Genomic DNA, 25,290 nt, shown 5'->3' with positions numbered 1-25,290 from the left:
TTTTTAAGTGTTTATTTATTTATTTGACAGAGATCACAAGTAGGCAGAGAGGCAGGCAGAGGATGGGGAGCAGGTTCCCCATTGAGCCGAGAGCCCAATGCGGGGTCACTGTGGGGCTCAATCCCAGGACCCTGGGATCATGACCTGAGCCAAAGGCAGAGGCTTAACCCACTGAGCCACCCAGGCGCCTCATAATTAATACATTTCAAATCATTTATTGGTTGATTGCTCCCAGTGTGCTTGATAATCTTTTAGGAGTTGGAAATATGAAGATGAGTAAGATCTTACCTGAATTCAAAGGGATCTCATTGTGTCCTGAGAAAAACTTTTCCTGAAGGAAAATTTTAGTGGCTCTTAGTGATTCTCTTTTCTATAAGTGAATTAAAACAATCTTGATTTTCTGTACTAGACTCTTAACTTACGTTCTACCAGGAAATAGTGGGAACGATCTGCCTTTGCTCTGTGATGTCTAGGCCTCAGCTATAAAACAAAGGCTGGGAGCGCCTGGGTGGCTCCGTCGTTAAGCGACTGCCTTTGGCTCAGGTCATAATCCCGGGGTCCTGGGATCAAGCCCCGCATCGGGCTCCCTGCTCGGTGGGAGGCCTGCTTCTCCCTCTCGCACTCCCTGGGCTTGCGCTCTCTCCCTCACTGTGTCTCTCTCTCTGTCAAATAAATAAATAAAAATCTTTAAAAAATAAAGCCCACCAAGGCTGGGGCTGAATTAATCTGGAGATCCGTTTGCTCACATGACTTGGGTTCATTCTGGCTGTTAGGGGGGTCATCCTTGAATCCCTGCCTGAGTCTTCCCACCTGAGCCCTCCGCAGGGGGCTGCTGGGGCTTCCTCGCTTCCTCACAGCCCGAGAGGGTGTGATTTGGAAGTCACGCGGTGTCACTTCTGCTACATTCTCTTTCTTGAAGCCATCAATCCTGACGTTCTGCCCAGGGTCGGGGGCTCAGCACTTAACATGCCTGCTAAGGAGTGACAAGACTCTAGAAGGCCATGTGGGACCAGATCTGGTACTGTGGTTGTTCAGGAAATAAAATCTCCTTTACCTCCTCAGCCCCTAGCCGACCCAAGCTGTGGCTGTAACCATTTTTTGAAAATTAGGGTCACGTTTGACTCGAGCAGTTTCTCGTCTCACCCCCATTTTTCCGCTTTGGTATTTCTGAATATCCAGAGCTCTGCGCACGCGTCATCTGGTAGACCTTTCAGTCATGGGATTTCATTCGCTGGCCATGAGCCTTAAGTCCATTTGGAATGCTAAGCGTGTCTTACAATTTCCCCACCTCTGTTTTTTTCAGTTCTCTCAAATCAATATTTGTTCTGTCTTTTTCAGTCTGATAATCATTCTCTTTGACAAATAAAATAGTTGAGCAATCTGCTTTGTACTCTGTCATCTATTAACATAAAATTGTCCATCCCGGTTAGGAGGCTTGCTTTCCCTGAATACAATTTTAAAAGCCCCTTTTTGTTGTCCTTGACATTTTTGCAAGCCTCAGCTCATTCTGGGTTTTAGTCTCCTGATTCATCTAACCAAATTCTGTCATTGTTCTCTGCTTGTCTTTTGTTATGTGGCTCTTCTTCCGCCTTTTATATTTATCCTGTTAAGTCTGAGTTAAGCAGAGTGGTGTCTAGCCAGTTTTTTGGGGTGTCTTTAGCCATTACTCCTTTCTTACTGTGACCATTTTCATTACATAGTTAGAATTTATTTCCGAGATTTTTTTTCAGCCTACTTGAGTAGCTTCCCGTTAGAGTTGTGAAAATATGGTCTGATTATGCTCAGCATTTCCTCTCTAAGCTGAGTTTCCAGGATGAATGTTAACTTTATCCAAAGACTCCCGTGCTTTCCATTTCACTAAACAGTCCTCTCGAGCATGAGAACTAGGTCTAGAATATAGCAGTGTTAATTGTCCTTCTACGGAAATGCTCTGGCAAATTAATGATTCAGAACATGATTTGATGACAAAGTATTTCAAAACAATGATGGATTAAGAAAATGTTTACTAAATCCAGGAAAACTGGATTTAAAAATTTGGGATAGGAAGTTTATTAGGGAATAAATGATATGCTCACTGTGAATATTTACAGGCGCGTAATAAGAAGGAGTTCAAGGGTGGCTGTATATTCTATGAAACTTGATCAACAAAACTCACTTCATGTTCCTTTAACTTCGGTCACATGACTGGTGCAAGGAAGGATCCAGGTAGTTGTCTTCTAGTGATTATTTTCTGACTAGACGTAACTGTCATTGGTGTCTTTGACCCACTCAAGTCGTTTCTTCTTACGAAAGGAGGAGTTAAGAGTTGTGATTGATCCCGTCTGGTAAAAGGAGGGATGCTTCTCCTGAAATTAATCACTAGAAAGTGGAAACACAAGAATGCAAAAGCTGTTCTTGTTTTTATGTGTGAATAGTACCTATTTCCAAAGTGGTTCATATTCTCTTTGCCACAATAGAGTCTCTGTTGTGGTATCATATTTTCCTTTTTTTTATATTTATTTATTTATTTTTAAAGATTTTATGTATTTATTTGCCACAGAGAGAGATCACAAGTAGCAGAGAGGCAGGCAGAGAGAGTGGGGGAAGCAGGCTCCCCACTGAGGAGAGAGCCCGACGCAGGGCTCAATCCCAGGACCCTGAGATCATGACCTGAGCCAAAGGCAGAGGCTTAACCCACCGAATCACCCAGGTGTCCCATATTTTCCTTTTTATAATTGCCTTTGTGTATTTCTTTGCAGCTGGTCTCTTCCCATGGCGATGTCCATTTGCCACCGTGGTACTGGCGTGGCCTTGAGTGCAGGTATGTACATGGGTACTTATGCACATGTGGGCACGCGCGCGCTTCGAAGAACGTTGCTGTTTCTGTGGCTCTTGGTGCAGCCTCCTGTACAAATCAGCAACTTGATTTAGAGAAAAGGATGAGTCCTTTTAAGCTTATTGTTCATTCCTTTAACAATTCATTCTGGGTTCCCACTGTGCTCAGGTTCTGTTCTTAGCCAGTTTTTTGGTCTCCAACTCACAACCCTGAGATTAAGAGTCGTGTGGTCTTCCGAGTGATCCCACTGGGTGCCCCTACTTAGCCAGTTTTTAAATCATCCTAGCACATCCTGATGTTGTACTTATTGAAGTCACAGAGAGCAGAGCTAGAAATGTCATAGAGATGGGCTGGCCGGCTCAACATTGACCAGACACAGTCCAAGATGAGTCATCAACCTCATTCCGGAAAGTTAGTTTTAGCTCCCATTCTTTGTCACTTAGAATTGATCAGACCCCAAAAAATGAAGTCAGTCTCCTGTCTCACAAAATCTTGATTTCCAGCCCAGAGTGTCTATTTATTTCCTTACGCACGATGACTTGTATGCTGGTCTCCGTGCGTACAGGTCAGGTAGTGACGTCCGTTACAGGTAGGAAGTATGCGGATCTTCATCAAGTTTTGGGATCTGATGCGCCTTTCCACAATAGAGAGATACTTTCCAAGGGATCCGCTATATTTAAAATTTTTCCCTGGTTTGTCCTGGAGTCATGGACATATTTCTGTTTTCTCTGTTATTCTTCAGGGCCTCCCTGGGCTCCTATAGACTCTTTTTACTGAAGTAGTCATCGGCAGGACTGGGGGCTCAAGTGGAGGGACCTCGTATTCAGGGAGCTGCTGCTGAGACCCCGGCAGAAGTGATCTAACACCGCGCTTGTGCCATTCGCACTCAGATTTGTTTTGTTGATAGTCAAGTAGGGTAGGAGTTCCTACCTAAGACCTGATGTTATCATTACTATGTTGTCATCCCTTCGGTTGGTGAAGGGAGCCCAGGTAGAAGGATGATTGATGTTTTCTGGGAATCTGTAGTTTCTGGTTTTCAACTCACTGGGACTGAAGTGATACGATACGTTTCAAGATGGGCTCTTCTAGCGGGAAGTTCATAGTTGCCCTCTTCGTGCTTGTTCAGGATCTTCTCATAGTGAGTCTGATGACCCAGGCTTACTTGGTGGTACCCATGAGCATGTTTAATCCTAAAAGTCATTGGAAGAACAAGAATAGTTTATTAGGCTTTACCCCCCCCCCCCACCACCACCTTTCTCTTTTTTAAGATTTTATTTCTTTATTTGAGAGAGAGAGGGAGTGGAGCAGGGAGCCCGACATGGGATTCAGTCCTGGGACTTCGGGATCGGGACCTGAGCCAAAGACAGATGCTTAATGGACTGAGCCATCCACGCGCCCCAGATTCCCGTTTTATGCCTGTGTATTTATTACCACTGAAGGGGAAAGGGGATAGCGGCTCTCTTGTAGACTAGAATGACAAGTATTGCTTCGTCAAACATAGCTAAAGTTGATATATTTTTTCATGAGTGTTCTTAATAATCATACATGTTTCCTATTTTTACCCCCTTGGATGACCTTGTGTTCATCAGCGTGTATTTGTTTGTTTCCTCACTTTGACCCCTAATCCTGTAATGGAACATAGTGGCTGTTGTTCACATGTGGTAGTAGCTCTCATGTTTCCCTCAAATGCTAAAGGGCCATTCAGAACTGGACGGGAACCGGGTTTTGCTAGATGGACGACATGGGCAGCGCCCTGCACCTCAGCTCATTCCTCATGAACTGAGCACATTAATAAGGCCTCTGCCGGCATTGTTGGAATTTCAGGAGAGTATACTTCGGATGATGACTTATGAGAACAGGGGTGAGAAGCCCGATAAATTGAACAGCAACAAGTCTCTTAGAAGATGATGTGCACTGGACCAAATGGTCAGAAGAATTAGATCATTTGGCCTGAAATGAAGTCAGTCCCCGCAAATGTAATCTTTGCATTCTTGTGGCTCTCCTCCAGTCTCTTCTTGATGTAACAGTAGGAAAAATAAAAACCTTATGAAAATAAATTGAATCATGTCATGCTTAGAATCATCCTTTACCGTATTTGCCTTTTGCACTTAGATTAAAATTCAAATCTCCCCGGTGCCAGAAAGTGCGCCGCCTGATCTGGCCTCGTTGAGCTCATCTCTGCCTGGCCTCCCCTTTCTCTGCTCTGCCACCCTGGTCTTTGAATTCCTTTGAATGAGCAAAACTTTGTCTCACCCAGAGCCACTGCCTGTTTTATTCCCTCAGTCTGAAATGTCTGCCCCTACCCTTTGCCGCGGTGTGGTTAGTTCCTTCTCATCCTTTAGATCAACAGAATTGCCCACTTTGACAGTACTTTGCTTACCGCCATCTCTGAAGGAGTTTCTCGTTCTAGTTCTTTTGTCCATTTTCTGTTTTCACAGCAGTGTTCCTTCATAGTTCTTACTGCATTGCTGGTTTCTTTGGAGCTTTTATTGCATATTCATAATTATTTCATTTGTTTATAAATCTGTCTCTTTCATGAGCCTGCAGACTCTTCAGAGAGGAGGGACTATGTCTTTTTTTACCATTCGTATCCTCTAGCGAGCACTCAGTAGGTGCTTGGGTCTCTGTTTACTAAATGAATATACCCATCTCAGTCATTTTGCTCATGGCGGTTATTTCAGAGCTGTTCATTCTTCCTGCTTTCTAATTAGTTTCCTGCTACGCTTTAGAAGTTAGACAGTGATAGTAGGACCCCCTACCCTCAAGAGCAGAGGAATCCAAGGAGAAAGACAAATAAACATTTATGTTTATTTACTTATTTCAGAGAGGGAGAGAGAGCACAGTGCGGAAGGGCAGACGGAGAGGGATAAGAATCTTAAGCAGACTCTGCGCTGAGCGTGGAGCCCATGTGGGGCTGGCTGTGGGGCTCAATCCCATGACCCTGAGATCACGACCTGAGCCAAAATCAAGAGTTGGATGCCCAAGCGACTGCACTACGCAGGCACCTCTGTGAGAACTCTTTTTTTTTAAAGATTTTATTTATTTGACAGAGATCACAAGCAGGCAGAGAGGCAGGCAGAGAGAGAGAGAGGGAAGCAGGCTCCCTGCTGAGCAGAGAGCCCGATGCGGGGCTCAATCCCAGGACCCTGAGATCATGACCTGAGCCGAAGGCAATGGCTTAACCTACTGAGCGACCCATGCGCCCTCTGTGAGAACTTTTTAATAGAGATGTGGGATCCCTGAGGAGAGACCATCCCTGAGGGAGTTGGAGAGCGTGAAAGAAGGATGAGTAGGAGAGTTCACGAAGAGGAGGTAGAGGATGCAGTCAATGGAGAAACTGCCTCCTGCAAAGGCCTAGGGCTTGGGAAGCACCCAGAGTCACTGGATGGTGATGACAGGGTCTGGCTGTGGGAACAGTGGCAGAAGGAAGGGCTGGAAAGTGTGCCAAACAGTGAAGGACTTCGCCCCACAGAGAAGTTGGAACTTAATCCTGTTGACTGTTGGAAGTCATAAAAGCTTCCTGTTCTCGGGGTGCCTGGCTGGCTAAGTTGGTAGAGCACACGACTCTTGATCTTGGGGTCATGGGTTCAAGCCCCACACTGGGCATAGAACTGACATTAAAACAAACAAACAGAAAGCTTCCTGTTCTTGTTTGCTACAGTAGTACAACAAGCTGCCAGGACAAATCCACGGCAAGGTATTCTTCCACACTAGAGACTTTGCAGCCGATATATAAACTCTAAAAAGCGTGTTGAGCCAGAAAGTTTGATGATACTAGTTTGACTTTAGAGTTTAGTGAAAAAGAACTTTATAGGGTCACTTGGGTGGTTCCGTTGGTTAAGCATCTGACTCTTGACTTTGGCTCAAGTCACCGTCTCAGGGTTGTGAGAGGGAGCCCCACATCAGGCTCTGCGCTGGGTGTGGAGTCTGCTTGAGATTCTCTCTCTCCCCCTTGGCACCTCCCCCTCTAAAAAAAAAAAGAAAAAGAACTTTATAAACAGTCCTTTAGGGGTGCCTGGGTGGCTCACTGGGTTCAACCTCTGCCTTTGGCTCAGGTCATGATCTCAAGGTCCTGGGATCAAGCTCCTCATCGGGCTCTCTGCTCAGCGGGGAGCCTGCTTCCTCCTCTCTCTCTTGTGATCTCTTTCTATTTGTGATCTCTCTCTCTGTCTCTCTCTCTCTCTGTCAAATAAATAAATAAAATCTTAAAAAAAAAAAAAAAAAAGAACAGTCCTTTAAAACATGGAAAGAGATGGCCAGTAATGTTCTTCTTTACTTGGGAGTTGTAGGGATTAAAATACTCAGGATTTTACCTGGTGACCAATGGTGTAATAGTCTAGATAGAACCCGGTGACCACCTTGAGAACAGCAGGAGGCTGAGCTGCGCTGAGTGAAGCTGGGGGGGCGGGGCAGTGACCAAGATGTGCCGTCATACAACAGTAAAAACAGAGTTTAGAGAAGGCACAGGTGGATGCTAATGGAAGGTATTTTAGAGGAACGCAGCTATAAATGAAGTATACGGTGACCTCGAGTGGGAATAAGGGTGGTCCTGAATGTTTTGGTTGTTGTAAAAAACAGGTCAGTTTAGAGACTCAGCCCTTCAGTGAGAGATGGCCCGGATGCATAGCCAGACCTGCTCAGGCAGTCAGCTGCTTTTCTAGGAAAGCCACAGGCCTTACAGATTTATAAAGGAACTAATAGAACTCCAGAATGACTGCTTTTTCTTCTGAGCTTGTCATGAGATGGGACATTAGTCACTGCTTCTCGAATGTGTTAGAAATCCTGGTCATCGAGGCAATGGAGAGAAAACGAACTTTGGAGTGAGGCAGGTCTGGGTTCAGTTCCCACTCTGTCACTAAGCAGCTGCTAGATGCTCGCTTCCTTTTCTGCTTTAAGAATGCCTAGTTAGGACTGTGAGAGCTACACACTAGATCTAAAGTTCTGGCTACAAATCTGAGCCCTTCCTCAGGTTTGCTGATTCTCTAGACCAGCTCAGCAGAGCTCAGGACAACACTTGACTCACATTTACTGATTTTGTAAATGAAACCTGGAACTCAGGACAGCCAAATGCAAGAGAAATGTAGGGCAAGGGAGAGGGGGGAGAGGGGGGCTGTCCGTGGAGCTTCCGTGTCGTTTCTGGTGTTAAGTAACACCCGAATGCAGCTGAGTAAATACGAAGATCTAATTGGTCTTATTTATTGTTCAGAATGGGCAGCAGCCCATCTAGCGAGGAGGGAGATGCTTTGCTGAGCTAAACAAAAGAAGTTTTTGAAGATAGAGAGAAGGCTTTAGGACAACAACAAAAAACAGGGGCACCTGGCTGGCTCAGTCATACAGCTCTTGATCTTGGGGTTGTGAGTTCAAGGCCCATGTTGGATGTAGTGATTAGTGAAAATCTTTTAAAAAAGAAAGAGGGAAGAAAAGAAGGAAAGAAAGGAATTTATTAGCAAGGAATGCATTGTTTAGGCAGCGCTGTCCAAAGGGGAGTGGAAGGTATATGTCAGGACATGTCCTAGTGTTGAGCAGGAAGTCCGTGTTGACCGGTTAAAGGTCGCACTCCTGCAGAGCTGAAACTGCAGTTAGGTGAGGCATTAAGTTAGGTTTGCTGATGTGGCCTAGGCGTCAGCAGGTTAGGCCTGTGGTTTCTTTTAACACCATCCTGTTGGCACCTTGGTATGTTCAACACTCGAGAGCTGTCCAAACCCTGTCGTTCGGGGGTTTTAGGGCGATTTCCTCATCTAGGCACATTGCTTAAATCATTGACACACTGATGGTTAGCCAGATTACTGGCCGCTAGCGGGTATCTGGGGGTGGGGACGAGGAGGAGGAGCTGCTTCCTCAGTCGTGCCTTGGTCTCTCTGGCAACAGGCCCCCTCCTGAAGCCATCCAGTGGGCCCCAGCCCCCAGTCATCCCAATAGCATACCAGGGACACCCCTGATCACTCTAGAGGTTCTGTAGGTTTCAGGATCTGTGTGCCAGGAGCTGCGGAAAAAGACCAAATACCTATTTCTTACCGTATCACATTGTTGAACAAGGAATATCAATCAGTTAATTCAATCAAAAGTGACCAAGGCTTTCCTCATTACAAGTGAAAAATATCTGAGAGGAAACCAAATACGCAATTCCTAAACTCTGCTCTGATGTCTAGGGTACAGGGAGGCAGGCAGTACAACCTCTTACAGCCACAGCGCCCAAGCAGGGTCCCTCGAACAGCTAACCAGTGTAAATGGGGACACAGCCACTGAAGCTGTCCCATCGAATTGACAAGACAAATCAAATGGTGCTTTCGCCTGGCTGCCGGCACGGGCTCCAGCCTCCCCACAGACGAGTGCTGTGCACGCAGCACGGCTAGGGTGTCGGGAAGTCCTGCAGCCGCTTCCAGGAGCCGCCATCACTCTGACACTTCTTCCCTGCAAGCCCCTGCAGTGTCACTGCAAGTGACGATGAAAACATGTGAAAGAGCCTCGGTGGGGCTGTCCAAGTGGTGATTGAACCTGGGGGTGACGGCGCCCGCTTGCTCTCTTAGCTGAAGTGTCCTCACACTAATCTCATCGTGTTAAGTCATGCCTGTGGCTGCCCTGCAGTCTGGGGGCCGGGGGAGGGAGGTTCCTGCCCTGAGAGGAAGAAAACAGTGCTGAGACACATTTTCTCCTCTGGGGACCGTCAGTCTTGCCAAGCCGTGTCATCTTGGTAATGCGAGGACGGAGCTGTCGCACTTTTGAAGCAGGAGAGGCTGAGAGCGAGGTTTTCAGCTGCAAATGATCAGACATGTTCTGGGTGTTACAGAATTAAATATTCCAGGAATATAAATCGTAATCGCTACGGGGCCTGTATCAGGAACTTCATCTCTAGTACTTAATTCTCACGGTCCGAACGAGGCGTTGATTATAAGCAGAAGAGGAAGTGAGGAGACCGTAGCTGGTCAGTGACAGGAGTGGGACCTGAACTCGCATCGCCTTTCCCCGGGAGCAGCGCGCTCGCCACCTTCTGCACGGCCGCAGCGACCAGGAGTCCTGACGCACACACAGCGCAGCACACCTGAGAATCAGTGACTAGTGGCCCATCTCGTGAAAAGCTCAGAAGAACAAAACAGCCACTTTGGAGTTCCGCTGGTTACTGTAGAAGTTTATATGGAGGCCTTTAGCTTTTCCAGAAGGGAAGCTGCCTGCCTGAGCCGCAGGTTGCCCTGTGCGTTCACGTGGGCTCTCACTCAAGGGCCGAGTCCTCAGCCCGGCCCGTGTGGAACAGGAAATGATGTTGCTGATCCAGTCCAACGCGCAGGGTCGGATGTGTTATTCTGTATCCAATGGTGTATACATCTCATTAGTAAATAATTGCGGTTATTTAAGAGTGAAGTTGTAAAAAAAATTTTTCTATTATGTGGATGATTTTTTTTTTTCCAATGGCTACTCAGTTGTTAGGACATAAATACTTGAGTTGCTTGAATTGAATTGAGAAACAAAACTGCCAGGTGTTTTTTTTGGCTTAGGGGTACCCTGAGAAAAAAAATAACTGAAAACACAGAGGCACCAAACTAGCCAGACTGAGCTAGTTTGAGATTTGGGGAAAAGAGGACCTGAGAGGATCCAGGATCTTCGGCAATCTGGACAGATAAGAGGTTCGGGGGCCCACTGTTCTTTGAATTTCAGGGCAAACCCGCAGCTCCGAAACTTCAAGAGCCACACGAGGGCCTTAGCTGACCAGACAGACTCGGCACTGATCTGCCCCTGACGTACAGCAGTCAGACCGCTGAGTCCCCGGGAAGGCTGTTCACAGCAACACCGGCCCCTAGAAGACCAGACTGGTAGGGCTGCCTTGTCTTAGAATGATAACACCCACTCTTTAGGATCACCTTCCAGAGTCAAAACTAGTAGAAATCCCAGGATGTGACCAGCAGCATCTTCAGCTTTTGCTTCTATGAATGTTAAGGAATTTCATCAATTAGTTAAATCAATTCAAAAGCAAACCACTGTCTCAAAAATAAATCAGATGTGCTCGACACCTTGCCTCTACACCAGTTTTTTCAATAATTTTGAGTCAGAAGTTTATAGGTGCTTACGACAAAAGTGTGGTGTTAGTGGAAAGAATCTGAGTTTGTGTGTTCAAATCCCAGCCCACTGACTTAATGCTCAGTGAACTCGGATTCGCTTCTTAATGGTTCTGAACCTCATTTGTTCTCCTGTTTGTGAACAAAATTAGCTGCTACTAACTTTTCAGATTGTTAAGAAGATTAAATGATTATGTAAAATTTAGGTAAATGGGGGCTTTAGCAATAAACATTTGAAATAGGTGTTATTTTTCTGACGGGTTGGGTACTGAAAAATATAAAATGACAGTGTCTCTGGTTGTATGTGAAATGGTTGGCTCGGAGCAGCGGCATTACGGGGACTTCTCTAAACCATACATTTCTGTAATGCCTAGTTCTTTGCAGTGTTTTTGTAACCAGAAAAGATAAATGGCTCTGGGAGGTCAAGGAGATCTGGGGATCATTACACAAGTTCCAGGCCAGATGGAATTAGACGAGAGACCGTACTGGCTGGCCGCCTCTGTTCTTTCCAAAAAGGCCCTACATAACACTTCTGGCACCAAATGCCTGTTTTTCCCATTAGCAGCTCTTCCAGCTCTCCAGACACCAGCTGGCCCCCTCCAGTGCGGCGCTGATGCGCACGGCTCAGAGTTAGTACGGACCCCGCAGGCTGAGGGCGCGGGGTGAGATGGGCCCCCCTGCAGTCTCCGTCCCAGGTCCCACGTGGCCAGCTGTGCTTCTTGACCCAGTAGTGTCGAGGACCCGCTTTGTGGTGCTCTGTGCAGTGGCGGGCTTCCAGCGGTGAGGAGCCGAGGCCCCACCTCACAGGTTGCCCCAGGCACACCTCAGACTTCACTCATCGCTTACATGCAGGGAACCCTCAGATCTGGGTCTTTAAGCCAGAGCCCGGCTAACTTTAGGCCCTCAGCCAGCTGCTTACTGCGTATCCTCACGTGCTGTTCCCGGGGGGCCTCCAACCCAGCGGAGCTCTCAGCTGATCGACATCAGTCCCTGGGCTATGTCCTCAGATGAAAACCAAAGTACAGCAGCCTGCATTTTCTTCGCTCACTGTGCAGCTTCTGGGCATTATCTAGTCAGTAGCCCCTGCAAACCACCATCCTTGACTTACCTCATTTTACCACATCCCCAAATTTTGCCACATTTTCCACTCTTTATTCTCCCTGTCACTGTCGGGTGGAGCCATCACCTTCATCCACAGCGTCCTAATCCGACTTCCTGCCTCCACTGACCCCTCATCTACGCCCTGTTGCTGCCAAGTTGACCTTTTCAAGGGGTGTATCTGTCCCTATCACTGTCCAGTTTGAAGCTGGTAAGGATTTATCCGTCTCGTTAGGGATGACAGTATTTGACCCAAGTAACCATCCCCTCCTGAGGCCACGGCAGGTCACTGCTTCCATATATGATACAGACTACGAATCCTTCCCACTATAACACCTTTAAAAAAATTTCAGGTATGCAGTATATTGATTTGACAACTGTATTCTTTACTGAGGGCTCAGGATGAGTGAAGTCACCACATGTCACCATACAGTGACATTACAGTATGACCAGCTGTGTTCCCTGTGCTGTACTTTTCATCTCTGTGCTTTGCTTATTTCACAGCTGAAAGTTCGTACGTCTTAATCCCGTTTTTGTATTTCTGCTCTGACCCCTCCTACCCCCCCGCTGCAGCCATGAGTTTGTTCTCCGTGTGTGAGAGCCCACTTACTTGTTCAGTTTCTTAGAGTCCACATGTGAGGGAAATCATTCGGTATTTACCCTTTTCTTTTTTTAAGATTTTATTTATCTTTGAGAAACAATACCAGCAAAGGTGTTATGGCGGGGGAGGGGCAGACCCCGCCCTGAGCAGGGAGCCTTCTGTGGGAGTCAGTTCCAGGACCCTGGAATCGACCTGGGCGGAAGGCAGATGCTTAACCAACTGAACCACCCAAGCACCCGGCGCTCGTCTTTTTCTAGCTGACTTACTTCACGTAGCGTAATACCCGCTCGGCCCGTCCGTGTTCCTGCAGATGGCCGGATCTCGCTCTTTCTCATGCCTGCGTGATAGATGCTCTGCCATGTACATCTGCCACATCTTCCTTGTCCGTCCATCTGCTGATGGACACTTGGGCTGCTTCCATATCTTCCATTGTAAATAATGTTGCCAGAAACATAGGGGATTAAGTGCTTTTGTTGTTTCTTTGTGTGTTTGTTTGTTTTTAGTAATCTCTACACCCAACATGGGGCTTGAACTCACGACCCTGAGATCAAGAGTCATGCTCCTCCAGTTGACTCAGGCAGGCGCCCCGAATTAGTATTTTTGTTTTCTTTGGGTAAATATCCGGTAGTGGAACTAACTGGATCCTATGGTATTTCTGTTTTTAATTTTTTGAGGAACCTCCATACCGTTTCCCACAGTGTTTGCACCAATTTACATTCCCGTCACCGGTGTACAAGGGGTCATGTTCTTGCCAGCACTTGGTATTTCTTCTCTTTTTGATACTAGCCATCCTGACCGGTGTGAGATGACAATAGTGGTTTTGAGTTGCATTTCCCTGGTGATCAGTGATACTGCGCATCTTTTCATGTATGTGCTGGCTGTGTGTGTGGCTTACTGGACACTAGGTAGGCATTATTAATTGATATGGGTTGGGACGGAGATGAACTGTGTTTGGCCCCAGGGTGAAATCTATCGTCTTTGACTGGCAGGATCAAGTTTAAACTCTGCCGTCTAGCATATGAGGCCTACTTCGATGTATCCTGCCACCCCACTTCTCTGCCCCCTCCTCTCTTTTCTGAGAACTTGACGTAAGCATGCCGCCAAGAAAAAGCTTTCCAGGACCCTCTCCCCCTCCCGCCAGGTGGGTTTTGATTGTTGTGTGGGTTCCCGAGCGCCCTGTGCACACAGAGGCCTTTGTCACAGTGCTAGTGCGCTCCTGCACCTTACCTTGGGCTATAGGCTGATTTACTTGTGTCTCCCCTACTGAACCATAAGCTCCTTTTTTGTTTTAAAGATTTTATTTATTTATTTGAGAGAGAGCACGAGATAGGTGAGGGTCAGAGGGAGAAGAGCCTGATGCGGAGTTTGATTCTGGGACTCCGGGATCATGACCTGAGCCGAAGGCAGACGCTCAACCCACGGAGCCCCTAGGTGCTCTTTCTTCGTGGTTTGGATTCGCGTTTCCCTAATGGCTAGTGGTGTCAAGCATCTTTTCACGTACTTGTTGGCCATTTATTTATCTGTGTTTGGAGAGAGACCTATTTAGATCCTTCGTCCATTTTTCAGTTGGGTTGTCTTTTCAGTACTGACTTGTAAGAGTCTTTAATGTATTCTGGATACAGGTCCTTTACAGACATATGATCTGGAAATATTTTCTCTCTCCCTGGCTTGTGTTTTTACTTTTTTTTTTCTAGCTAGAGCATAGTTGGCGCACAGCGTTCCATCGGTTTCGGGTGTGCGACGTGCCGGCTGAGCTCCTCTGCGTTGTGCTGTGCTCAGCACAGTCTCCGCTGCCGTCTGTCCCCGTGCTCGTGCTTACGCTGCCACTGACAGCGTTCCTGTGCTGTGCCTGTTGCTCATCTTTTCACGTTTTTAGTGGCATTGTTTGCAGCACAAAAAGTTTTAACGTCGGTAAAGTCCAATTTCTTTTGTCATGATGGTTTCGGCCCCAAACCCAAGAAGCCGATGCCTAATCTCGGGTCGCGCAGATGGACTCCCGTGGTTTCTTCTCAGCGTTTGAGTGATTCAGCTGTTATGTTTAGGTCTTTGATCCATTTTGCATTACATTGTGTGTGTGTGTGTGTGTGTGTGTGTGTGTGTGGGGTAGAGATTTAAAATTCTTTCTCAGTCTTTACCTCAGTCTTTAGGCTGAACATACGGATCTTACTTTTTCTGAGGAGTTATAGTGTGAGTTACAGTCAGAAGGTGACTTCTGCGGCGGCCGGTGGGTCTGTCGAGAGGGTGCTGATAGGAGGGATGTTACGCTGACGGGCACGGCAGGGTCAGGAGATCAGGGTCGGGACCAAGCACCCACCTCCCGCTGCAGACGTGAACATGAGTTTCTGTCTCCCCCATTTCACGGTGGGTCAGAATCGCACGGGGCCCAGGGCCTGACAGAGAACCCAGTTCTTTGTGTCCCAGTGGTGCTAGCTGCCGGACAGCTATAATGCCCTCACTTGGTTCTCTCCTCAGGTGTCTCTCTCTTCGGCTTGTCGGCCCTGTTGATCCCTGGGAACTTTGAGTCTCATTTGGAGCTTGTGAAGTCCCTGTGTCTGGGGCCATCACTGATCTACACGGCCAAGTTTGCGCTGGTCTTCCCCCTCATGTATCACACCTGGAACGGCATCCGACACTTGGTAAGTGAATGGTTGGTCGATACGTCTTCTGGGGGAGGGGAGTGAGGGGAGTGTAGGGGTCTCCTGCGTCGCCTGCGTTCAGTGCCGCCCCAGAAGTTCGTTGTCTGGACTCTGCTAGGGCTTCCAGGAGAGAGCTCAACTGGACCCGTGCGCACGCCGTGGTAGCCCTGCCGGGGATTCTGCCGGGGATCCCGCCGAGCTCTGGGTGTTGGCCTGGCAGGCAGTTGTGGGGTCTCGGTGTGAACGCTTCCATTTCTATGAGGCGTGTTGCTGAGAGAGGCCCCTGAAGCCAGGCCGTCCCTATGACACAGAAGGCAGGCTTACTAGATAATTAATTGGTACCTGCCATGTGTCAGGTTCCTTTCTAGACCCTGGGTTTTCAGTTCTGAGCTAGATGGTTGCTCCTTTCAGTCTGTCATTCCTACTAACCCGGGGTGACAGGTCCAGCTGGACTCAAATTATTAGTTTAATTATTAATTCTAATGTTAACTTCTGTTACCTTGACTTTGGATTGCGTGAACTGGATTTGGGTTTTGTTGAGCTCTTGGAGAGAATGGGGCCAACTCTAACAGAAAGTAGATACCGAAGATCCCAGATTTTAATACTGGGGTTAGGGGCGCCTGGGTGGCTCAGTGGGTTAAGCCGCTGCCTTCGGCTCAGGTCATGATCTCAGGGTCCTGGGATCGAGTCCCGCATCGGGCTCTCTGCTCAGCAGGGAGCCTGCTTCCTTCTCTCTCTCTCTCTGCCTGCCTCTCAGTATACTTGTAATTTCTCTCTGTCAAATAAATAAATAAAATCTTTAAAAAAAAAATTAAAAAAAAAAAAAAGTGGGTTAAATACTGGGGTTAGGAATCTTTTTATGGCCTGAAAACTGTCCATGCTGCCTCCTACATGACTTTTCTCCTCTCTCTCTCTCTTTTTAAAAAAATTTTGTTACTGTTTTTAAAATTTATTTATTTGAGAGAGAGAGAGAGCGCATGCATGTGTACTCAGGGCATGTGTGAGCCAGGGAGGAGCAGAGGGAGAGGGCCATGCAGACCGCTGAGCGCGGAGCCCAACATGGGGCTCCATCCCAGGGCCCTGAGATTCTGACCCAAGCCGAAACCAAGAGTTGGACACTCCCAGGAGCCCCTCCTTCTCCTTCTCTCTCTCTCTCTCTTTTTTAAGATTTTATTTATTCATTAGAGCGCGTGCGCGCGCGCACACACACACGAGAGAGACAGAGAGAGAAAAAGAGTGGGAGAGGGGACAGGGGGAGAGGGAGAGACAGACTCCCCACTGAGCAGGGAGCCTTATGCGGGATTCGATCCGAGGACCCTGGGATCATGACCTGAACTGAAGGCAAAGACTTAACGAACTGAGGCACCCAGGCGCCCCCCTCTTTCTCTTTTATAAAGGGATTAAAGCTGAATCATGCCTGCCCCAGGTCAGAGATCAGACCCTCTCCAGCATTTTAAGATTTTATGTTTTGTGATCTCTCTACCCTTTGTCTTGATTTGTTTCCCAAGAAAACGGTAAAGATTCCATTCTTTCTTTTTCTTTTTTAAAGATTTCTTATTTATTTATTTATTTGACACAGAGAGATCACAGGTAGAGAGGCAGCAGAGGGGGGGGGGAAGCAGGCTCCCTGCTGAGCAGAGAGCCTGATGCGGGGCTTGATCCTAGGACCCTGGGACCGTGACCTGAGCCAAAGCCAGAGGCTTAACCCACTGAGCCACCCAGGTGCCCCGATTCCATTGTTTCTTATCTTCCACATCCTTCCTAACCTGAGTCCTCTGTCAGATGGGTACTCCTGCCTTAATCTGACCTTTATAATTTCCACATCAGAATCTAGAGACCAATAAATAAATAAATAAATAAATAAAAGAATCTAGAGACGAGCACCTTTTGAATTTCAGTCTGGTCCAGTAGTTGAATGGAATCGGAAAAGTGAGAGACTAAATGACCTATTTAATGAAGTGTATCTATGCCCTGTGCCCTGGGGCACTGTTCCGTGTGATTCCCAGTGACCCCACCTCCCTCCAGGAGGGTACAGAGGAGAGCATTTCTGTTAATGACTTCGTATTCCACAGAACAAACCTCCCTAATGAAAAGCAGCTGAGGAGCTTCCTCCGGTCACATCCGGACTCTAGCGGGCTTGCCTGGCCACGGATTTGCTTTTGTCTCAGTCTGTGGGGAGGGAAAGGGAAGAGGTTTTGCAAAATCTTGGGGCTCAGTCAAGGTTTTTCTGCCCCGGTTCCTCCCCTAATGGTAATCTCTTGGAGAGAAGTGAGGAGCCTAAAGGCTTTTCTTAAGCCCTTAAATCTGCTTTTGTTTTTTCTTTTAGCAAGTACAGGCTCTGGGTGTGGGACCAGACTTGCTCTAGGAGCTCCCTGGTTGCCTTCCCAGAAGATCTCCTGGGGATAGGGGAGTGGAACTGATAGGAGTGATGGGGGTGGGCACGGACAGGGCCTCTGGGGTTCTAGACAGTATATCCCCCCTCCCTGGCACCGCCAGGCAGTAGGACTCGGGGTTTTTTTGGTAAAGCACCATGCCTGTATAAGCAAGACAGTTCTGTGTGGCATCTGCTTGACTCCTAATCTGATCTAGGTGGAGGCTTGATTCTCCACCCGCAGCCCCTCCCCGCCCCCACCCCGGCTTTCTCTGACTTTCCTCTTAAGTCCTCCTCATTCGGTTTAACATTCACAGTGTGGGCGTTTGTGTTACCCTGGGGCAGTCAGGTGTGGAAAGTGTAGCACCTAAAAATTCTGCCTTTGCCCTCGGAGAGCTTTGAGGGACATGGAGTGTAATAGGAGTGTATAAGTATCCCTGCGTGACAGGAGAGGCTCAATCAGTGTTTTTAAAACCCAGGTTTTTGATGGAGTGGGTAGAAAATCAATTTACTGGGTCGTTGCCAACAAAACCAGAAATTTAGGGGCTCCTGGCTGACTGAGTCGGTGGAGAGCACAACTTGACCTTGAGGTCAAGGGTTGAAGCCCCACACTGGGCATAGAGCTTACTTTAAAAAGACCAACCAACCAACCAACCACCAGAAATGTAATAGCAGACAGTATAGAGAATGCAGCACACGTAGTAATGGTAAATATTGCTTATTCTTTCATGAACTTTTGCTGTGAATACATTGGCAAGCAAAATTAAGAAATAGTGTTCTTGATCTGGTGGTGTTTTTTAGGAATTCTAGGTCTGTGACTGGATGTTACTTCTCAAAGGCCGGGGCAGGGCGGGGCGGGGGAGAGGGGGGGACTGTTGTGGGGGGGTTGGTTCTCCGATGGACTGCATCTAAGAAACCGAGACTCTTCCTACATCCCTGTTCTGGAGCTTCAGGGTGTGTGTTAATCAGTTGTTTCAAAAGCCTCGCATTAACATGTCTACTAGATTTATTCAGCATGGGACTTTTCTCCCCCCGCAACACCTTTTAGCATTCTGAGGAACTAGTTTGTGGAGAAACAATTTGGGAAACACTGATTTGGTTTTGTTGTCATGAGGGAACGTTTAACCTCTTTAGTCTGGAAGCTTTTGTATATACGGGCTGTATTTTGTACCTAGGCCTTTTCTGTCGCTGGGACAACTGGGTGGTAGGTTCCAGACGTAGGGTTTTGAGAAACATGGGGCCCAGGAGAAGTGCTTTTGCCTAGAACCGTGCCGGGGGAGTTGCCTGTTCTTGAGATGGAACCACTTTCTTGGAAAGGAGAGTACCTAGGGCCCTGATTGCTGAAATTCTTTCTCCTTTTTTTTTCCCACCTCTTCTTTTTTGTGCAGGTATGGGACCTAGGGAAAGGCCTGAAGATTCCCCAGCTGTACCAGTCCGGAGTGGCTGTCTTGGTTCTTACTGTGTTGACCTCTGCAGGGCTGGCCGCCATGTGAAGAGCCGAAGTTCCCAGCATTGTCTTCCCCTAAATGATTCCCTGACCCGCCTTCCTGTTTGTCACTCTCATCTCCAGCCAAGACAAAGTTCTCCTGATTTACTTAGACCCTCTGTGCTTGCGCATCCCCTTGGAGCTCAGTGGCGGTAGAGTACCTCCTAGAAGCAGAGCAGTGGGAGAGGGTCCAGTTTCCTCCCTTGTTGCTAAAGATGGAATGACTCAAAACTTCCCTTTTCCTGCCCCCAGCTTGCAGCCTACTCTGGGCCTGGAGGCCGTCATTCTCTCTCCGTATCGGGCCTTGATTTGTGCGGACAGTCAGCTCCTTCTTCCCAACACAGTGGAAACAATGCCAGCTCTGTGGCCTCTGCCATGGGGACTGGGAGTGGGGCTTTGGGTGCCACTGCCTGTGGGTTGTTGGCTTAAAGGACAGTTCTGTTCATTGGTCGGAGCCCGGCGTCCTCAGCACCCACACAGTGTGACTGGAAGAAGAGGGGTGGGGGTGGGGGGAGTCCGCCTGTCCCAGCCCCCGGGAGGTAAAGAGGGTCGATTGGCTCTTAAAGCAGGTGCTTTGGGGAGAAGATATCTAGCTATTAGTGCAAAAGGAAGGTCCAGGAAATTACAATGAACATATTAAGCATTATTTTCCCCCCCTACAGTTCTGGAAAAACAAGCCTCTTTTCTAATCCAGATTCATGTGACATCTGTTTCCGAAACTGAATTAAAATACTCATTTTGTCTCTGACTCTCCTTGAAATCGAGAAAACCAAGAGAATGGCGTTAGGGCGGAGCCAGTTTCCTCCCTCTCCCTCGGGTCTCAGGCATTTGCATCCCCCAACCTGACCTTTCTGAGGAGGGAAACAGCTTGTCCTGCGGCTGGCCACTGCGGCCGTGTTGAGGGAATCGAATGCAGGTAGCCAGAGACGGAAGAGCATGGGAAGCCGCAGAGGAGGAAGGAGCGAGAGAGAGGAGGCTAAGCCTGTGGAAGCTTGGCATTATCGCGGGCTCCAGAATCCCACTGAGAACTGTTCATAAACCTCAGGGGCCAGTTCAGCCAACGGTCCAGTAAGGGAGCCAGAGGACCGGGGGAGGTGGCAGCAAAGGGATGATGGGCGAAGTCCGTCGAGTGGGAGAGAACAGAGAGCCGAGATGAGAGAGGAGGGGTCACGGAAGACCTGCCAAAATTCATACTTTCACGGGAAAACTCGCTGCCTATAAAATCCGTGTGGGCCGGCCGTCTGCATCTCTGCCTCCTTCGGCAGGAGTGCGGTCTGGTAGTCTCTGGAAACTCAGGGGTAGCAGACCTCTCTTTCTGAGTTGTTGGCCAGCCGGTTAGAGCTGCGGGTTGGAGAGGAGGAGCAGTGACCGTAATTGGGGGCAGTTGGACAGGAAGATGTCACTGAGGCAAAGACAGCGGGGACCTCCTGCCCCAGCAGTCTTCCTCGCCGCTCCGAGTAGTCTCTGCTTCACGTGACGAGGTCCGAGTAGTCTCTGCTTCACGTGACGAGGCTCCGAGTAGTCTCTGCTTCACGTGACGATCACTTCCCCCTTCTTGCTGCAGGAGCCCTGGGAAGCCTTTGTAGCCTTCCTCCAGCTTAAACCCTGCATCTTCTCTAGTTGACCGCGGAGTGGGAGACCAGCGTTCATGAGGGAACACTCTGGCCTTAGAGCTGGGGGGGCTTGGCAAGGCATAACAGTGAGCAGCAGCACCAGGAAGACCGCGGAATAGGAGGGTGTGAGCAGCTGTTGGAAGCTGGGAAGGGCATAGGGAACATCGTACCTTTTCTGGGTGGCTCCTTACCATTTGGTGCTTGGGACTGGCGTACAGTGGTCCTCATGTTTGTTATTTTGCCCTAAATTTCTACTTACCATCTCTCTCTGTTTTTTCTTCTATGACCTCCAGTCACTTCTGTAGATCTTTGATCAAACTATGTATATCCTTTTGCTTGAGTTTTACTTCTATAACTCTGTCTAGTTTGTCTTCCCGTGTGTTCTGTCATCAGACGCGAAGTCGTAGACAAGGAGAGTGTCTTCTACTCTGGCTTCCTTCCCTTTTCTTCCTGTCTTCTCCAGACATGCATGTGTGTGCTCTACTAAACGATCATATTTCAGACTTAGAAGTTTTAGTTGTGTGTGCTTAGGATGAAAAATGAGGGGCTGGGGGTAAGAGGCTGGTTCTTTGAGGTTTCTTTTGCTGCAATTCGGACCAAGTTCCTCTTGGTCACTTTTGGAGGAGAGCTGACTTAGTCCTTGTAAAAATGTGTTCTACCTCAAGCACTGCCATGTTCTTTTCCCTGCTCTATTTCCCCGAACCCGCCTTCTAGTCGTGGGGTACAAGAAGCGGCCGTAACAGAAGGAAAAAAACATCCAAGTCAGTAATAGATTCAACAGATGATGTTTATTTTCCAAGTTTGCCTTTATTCCCACCCTATAATTTCCCTGTTCTGCGTCCCTCACTGGGGGTCTCGCTTACATCACTCAGACAAGTTTTCTCAGTGTGGTCCCTGGGTGCCTCTGGAATTCCAGGCTTGCATTTCTGGACTGCAGCTGGATTAGGACCTGCCGGGGGTTCTAGCACACGTGGACATCCTGGTGGGCTCTTGAGAGAGTTGGCTGGGCTTTGGGGACCTGGAGTGTGACCTGCAGAGGGGTGTGAGCTTTGGGGTCGGTCTGGGGAATTGAGCTTTACATCTGGGGAGCCAGGAATAATGGTCGGACTTGGGGCTTGTTGTACAGTCTTCGTGATGGACTTCCCGAGTTTCCTCTGATTGTCCGGATCATGAGGCTGCCGGGCAGAATGGAACAGAGTCATGTTTCTGGTCAGGCCTAGGTCATTCCCAGTCCATCTCAGAATGCTCACCGTCTTTCTCCCCATACGATAGACAAAAGGTCAGATCGGATCATTTTGCACTGTGGGGGAAAAGGTCCTTAGCACCTCTTGTTAAGAATCAGGAGAGTTAGGGACCAGGTAGGAGAAGACCGGGTTGGTTAGAGGTTCCCCCTCCTGGGTGACGGTGGTATAACAAGAGGGTTTTTGAGACTGAAAAGCAATGCAGATAATAGGATTTGAGTTGAGGTGGGAGGAAGAGATACCTTGCCCCAGATTTCAGGACGCGGCCCATTGGAGGCCTTGAGCAGATCCGGATTTTTCTGTATCCATCTGGTGAGGGAGGCAGCACCAGCAACCGTTCGGGAGGTCAGGGTCACCCGAGCAGGGGGTATCTTCAGAGGCATTTGCCAGGTGCCCATAAAAGAGCCCCAAGGGCTTGCCTAAAAGGAAGAAGACGAGGTTCTTCAACAGGCTTTTCCCAGGACTGCTGACCTGTTGGCGGTCTGTTGTCTGCCTTCCCCCCTCCCCCCCGGGATGCGTGGTAGTGAACTCAGACGGAAAGCGCAGTCTCCCAGGCTCCCCCCTCGTCCTTGACCCCCTTTCTCACTTAGGTAACTTACCCAGATTTTTTCACCATATTAACTCTGTTGGCTTAACTTAAGTCTAGCAGAGTACTCACTGCGTTAGTATCACATGAAGGTGTTCATTCATCGGTTTAAGGCATTCTGGGTGCTAAGCACAGCTCTTGTGCTCGATAAACTGGCTGCAAGCTTGGGGACAGGCACGTTGCGATGGGAATTAGATTGAGCTTTAATTTCCAGATAGCGGCCATGCCAGACTGTAAACCCCCATGTTGGCTACTCCGGTTCTGTGCCCCAGTTCTTGACCTTCCTCAGGAGGAACAGGGATCAGTATCTCACCTTGGAACGGGGCACTGAAGGCAACAGATGACCACGATCATTGGCGATAATCTGAGTGTAACCTTCATGGGAGGAAATTCTCTGGGGTAGAAGCGAGGAGAGAAGTGCTTGTGAAAATGGAATGGAAAAGAGAGAGAAGGTATCCGAGGGGCTCGAGTTCAGGGCTGGGGGAGGGGAGAGGCTATGGGTATTTAGAGTTGGCTAAAGGAATTAGGGGCCAGTGCATTCCAGATGACGTGGTGGAAAGAATCAGAAACTGGCCCCGTGGAAGCTCTACACACGCAATACCTCCTTCGTTGGCTTGGCGGGACCCCAGTTCCGCAGATACTTGGGTGAGAAAGCTTTTTCATACTGTGGAGAGAAAGATGAGAATCTCTGTGACGCTCAAAGGCCCTGTGCCTGGGAAATGATGACGCGGCCCAGTTCTTTAGAGTTGATGACCAGAGACCTAAACAGCCAAGCTAGGCTTAACTCCTATAGGAGGTGTAATTTTTTGGTCTAAGTGTGTGTTTTTCAACATGGTGCCACTAGCCACGTGGGGCTGTTGGACACTTGAAACGTGACTAGTCCCATTAGACTAGGGAGGTGCTTTTTAATTTCAGAGAGTTAGTACAAAAAAGAAGAGAATGTAAGCATTGTATTATAACTTTTTAAATATTGACTAAACATTGAAATAATATTTTAGACTTACCGGGCTAAATATATTATTAAAGTTAATTTTATTTCTTTTTAGTTTTTTTTCATATAGCTACTAGAAAATTTTAAATTATATTGGTGACTCACATTAGCTTTTTATTGGGCAGCCCTGATCTAGACCAAGGATGGGCAAATGTGGTCCATGAGCCCAGTCCATCCTCCTATCTGTCTTGGGTTGACCTGAGAAAGCAAAGAATTGTTTTTATAGATGGATATTTGTAATTGATTTGATTGAAGGGAACAGTAGCTTTGCATCCCAAAGAAGTGTTTTCTCATCCCAAAAGAATTCTATTTTTTCATTTAGTATTACAAAAAATTAGTTAATTTTGTCAAGAATTTAATGGAAAAATATTTTCTCTTGCTATTTTAAGTATTACGTAACATCTCTGATTTTGCCACGTGGCCCTAAAACATTGAAAATATTTACCCTTTTGCCCTTTACAGAAAAAACCCTGCTGACCTCTTGTTTAGATCCTACAAACGTAACCCCGAGATGCCTTTTGCTTGTGCATGGGGCCTCTCTACCCTGAATAGCTAAAGAGGTGAAAAATACCATCTCACCCCACTTTCAGCTACTCATTCAAAAATCAGAATCCTCTGGGAGGGTCAGTCCAAAGACAAACGTTAGAGATGGAAAAAGAACTTACCTGGTTGGCACTATAGTTAGTGGCCATGATCCTGCCACTTTTTGCTGTTTACCCTTGTTGCCTGGCAACGGCGGAAGGCGGACCTTCCGGACTGCCGGCCCTTCTACTTGGTGTTCAGGTTCTTGGATGACACCGCCCTGAACTCTCCCTGGAAAGTCAGGTTTGGTTTCATTTTAGAACTGCCAGAGGCAAAGTGTGGAAAATGTGGCGTGGAAAGCACCAGTTTGGGAGAGTTAAGTGGTGGTGCCAGGACACAAAGCTAAAATGGCATTATGGTATCCATTTCCTGGGTGGTCAGAATTAATGAGAAAGTGAAACTGCTGTGTGAGTTGTGAGTCTATAACAGGAGATATGAAGATGAAAGGAAAAAAGTAAGTTGTTCAAAGAAATCATTGACGACCAAGAGAGCGTTCTAGGGGACAGTTGTCAGGCCCCCCCCTTCCCCCCTCCAGTCATCCCAACTAACACACCAAGTGTAAGGGCACCCCCCCACTTGGAGAGTTGGAAGTCAAACAGCCCTTGCTCTCTAGGCTCAGGCAGGGAACAGCGGGAGAACATCAGGTCTGGAAAGAGGACTTGCGTGTGTTCCCTGTGGTTCTCAACGCTCTAGAGTCATAACCTTCAGAACCAAGGACTTTGCTCTAGGACATCCATTGCGTCCTCAAAGCCAGTGAGAGTCAAACAACCAGCCTTTCTCTTGGAACTTCTATCTTCAGCTGGTATGCTTTTCCAATAGAGTTGTAAGATTATCTGATGGCTACACTCCTTTTTTAAAAAAATCAACTAGTTTTTGTTTAATGGAAAAAGTAAAGTATGTGGGGGGAATTGTTCCATTTTTACAGCAGGATGTTTAATGCCGAGCAAATCTCCATCTGCCTTCAACTCCCAGTCTCGGTCCTCAGAGAGAATTGCTGCTACTCTCATGATAGTAACTACTTTTACTGTTCTCTTGTGTCCGTGCATTCTAACACCGCTAGTGGCAGGATACCCACATTGTCCTGTGATTGCCTTTTTAAACTGTCTTGAGGATGTTTTTTCACGACAGTATACTATTCCATTCTAGGACACAATGTTGTGTACTTATTTGGTCCCATCTGGGTGACCAGTTAGGTTGTTTTCCAATCTTTTGTTGTTAATAG

The 25,290-nt window shown here is 47.7% G+C and overlaps 2 protein-coding genes and 1 non-coding gene across 3 annotated transcripts in view; 2 read left to right on the top strand and 1 right to left on the bottom strand.

The window, feature by feature from the left end:
• Nucleotides 1-19,803, top strand: part of SDHC (succinate dehydrogenase complex subunit C) — a 32,641-nt gene extending 12,838 nt beyond the window's left edge. The window contains exons 4-6 of the mRNA XM_032318020.1: nucleotides 2,739-2,800; nucleotides 15,035-15,198; nucleotides 18,958-19,803. Coding sequence (XP_032173911.1) covers nucleotides 2,739-2,800; nucleotides 15,035-15,198; nucleotides 18,958-19,062 — 331 coding nt within the window. The 3' untranslated portion in view covers nucleotides 19,063-19,803. The remainder of the gene's footprint in view (nucleotides 1-2,738; nucleotides 2,801-15,034; nucleotides 15,199-18,957) is intronic.
• TRNAK-CUU lies at nucleotides 6,349-6,421 on the top strand. Its single transcript has one exon. It is a non-coding gene; the product is annotated as a tRNA-Lys (tRNA).
• A 1,634-nt stretch (nucleotides 19,804-21,437) lies between the features above and the next one.
• Nucleotides 21,438-24,420, bottom strand: CFAP126 (cilia and flagella associated protein 126). The gene is made up of 5 exons (XM_032318019.1): nucleotides 24,152-24,420; nucleotides 23,097-23,159; nucleotides 22,809-22,889; nucleotides 22,152-22,328; nucleotides 21,438-21,843 (listed from the first exon to the last, which is right to left on the bottom strand). The coding sequence occupies exons 1-5, from the start codon at nucleotides 24,176-24,178 to the stop codon at nucleotides 21,487-21,489; spliced, it is 705 nt and encodes a 234-aa protein (XP_032173910.1). The 5' UTR covers nucleotides 24,179-24,420; the 3' UTR covers nucleotides 21,438-21,486.
• Between the last annotated feature and the right edge of the window lie 870 nt (nucleotides 24,421-25,290).

The sequence above is a fragment of the Mustela erminea genome, chromosome 17 (genome assembly GCF_009829155.1).
Source record: "Mustela erminea isolate mMusErm1 chromosome 17, mMusErm1.Pri, whole genome shotgun sequence".
NCBI lineage: Eukaryota > Metazoa > Chordata > Mammalia > Carnivora > Mustelidae > Mustela > Mustela erminea.
The sequence above is the reverse complement of the archived record's forward strand: the minus strand, read 5'-3'. Positions and strand labels throughout refer to the sequence as shown.

Coding starts and splice junctions, on each gene's coding strand:
- CFAP126 (XM_032318019.1), bottom strand. CDS start 24,178: ATGGCCACTAACTATAGTGCCAACCAG. Junction 23,160..24,151: donor CTAACTATAGTGCCAACCAG/GTAAGTTCTTTT, acceptor TTCTCTCCACAG/TATGAAAAAGCTTTCTCACC. Junction 22,890..23,096: donor CCGCCAAGCCAACGAAGGAG/GTATTGCGTGTG, acceptor CTTCTACCCCAG/AGAATTTCCTCCCATGAAGG.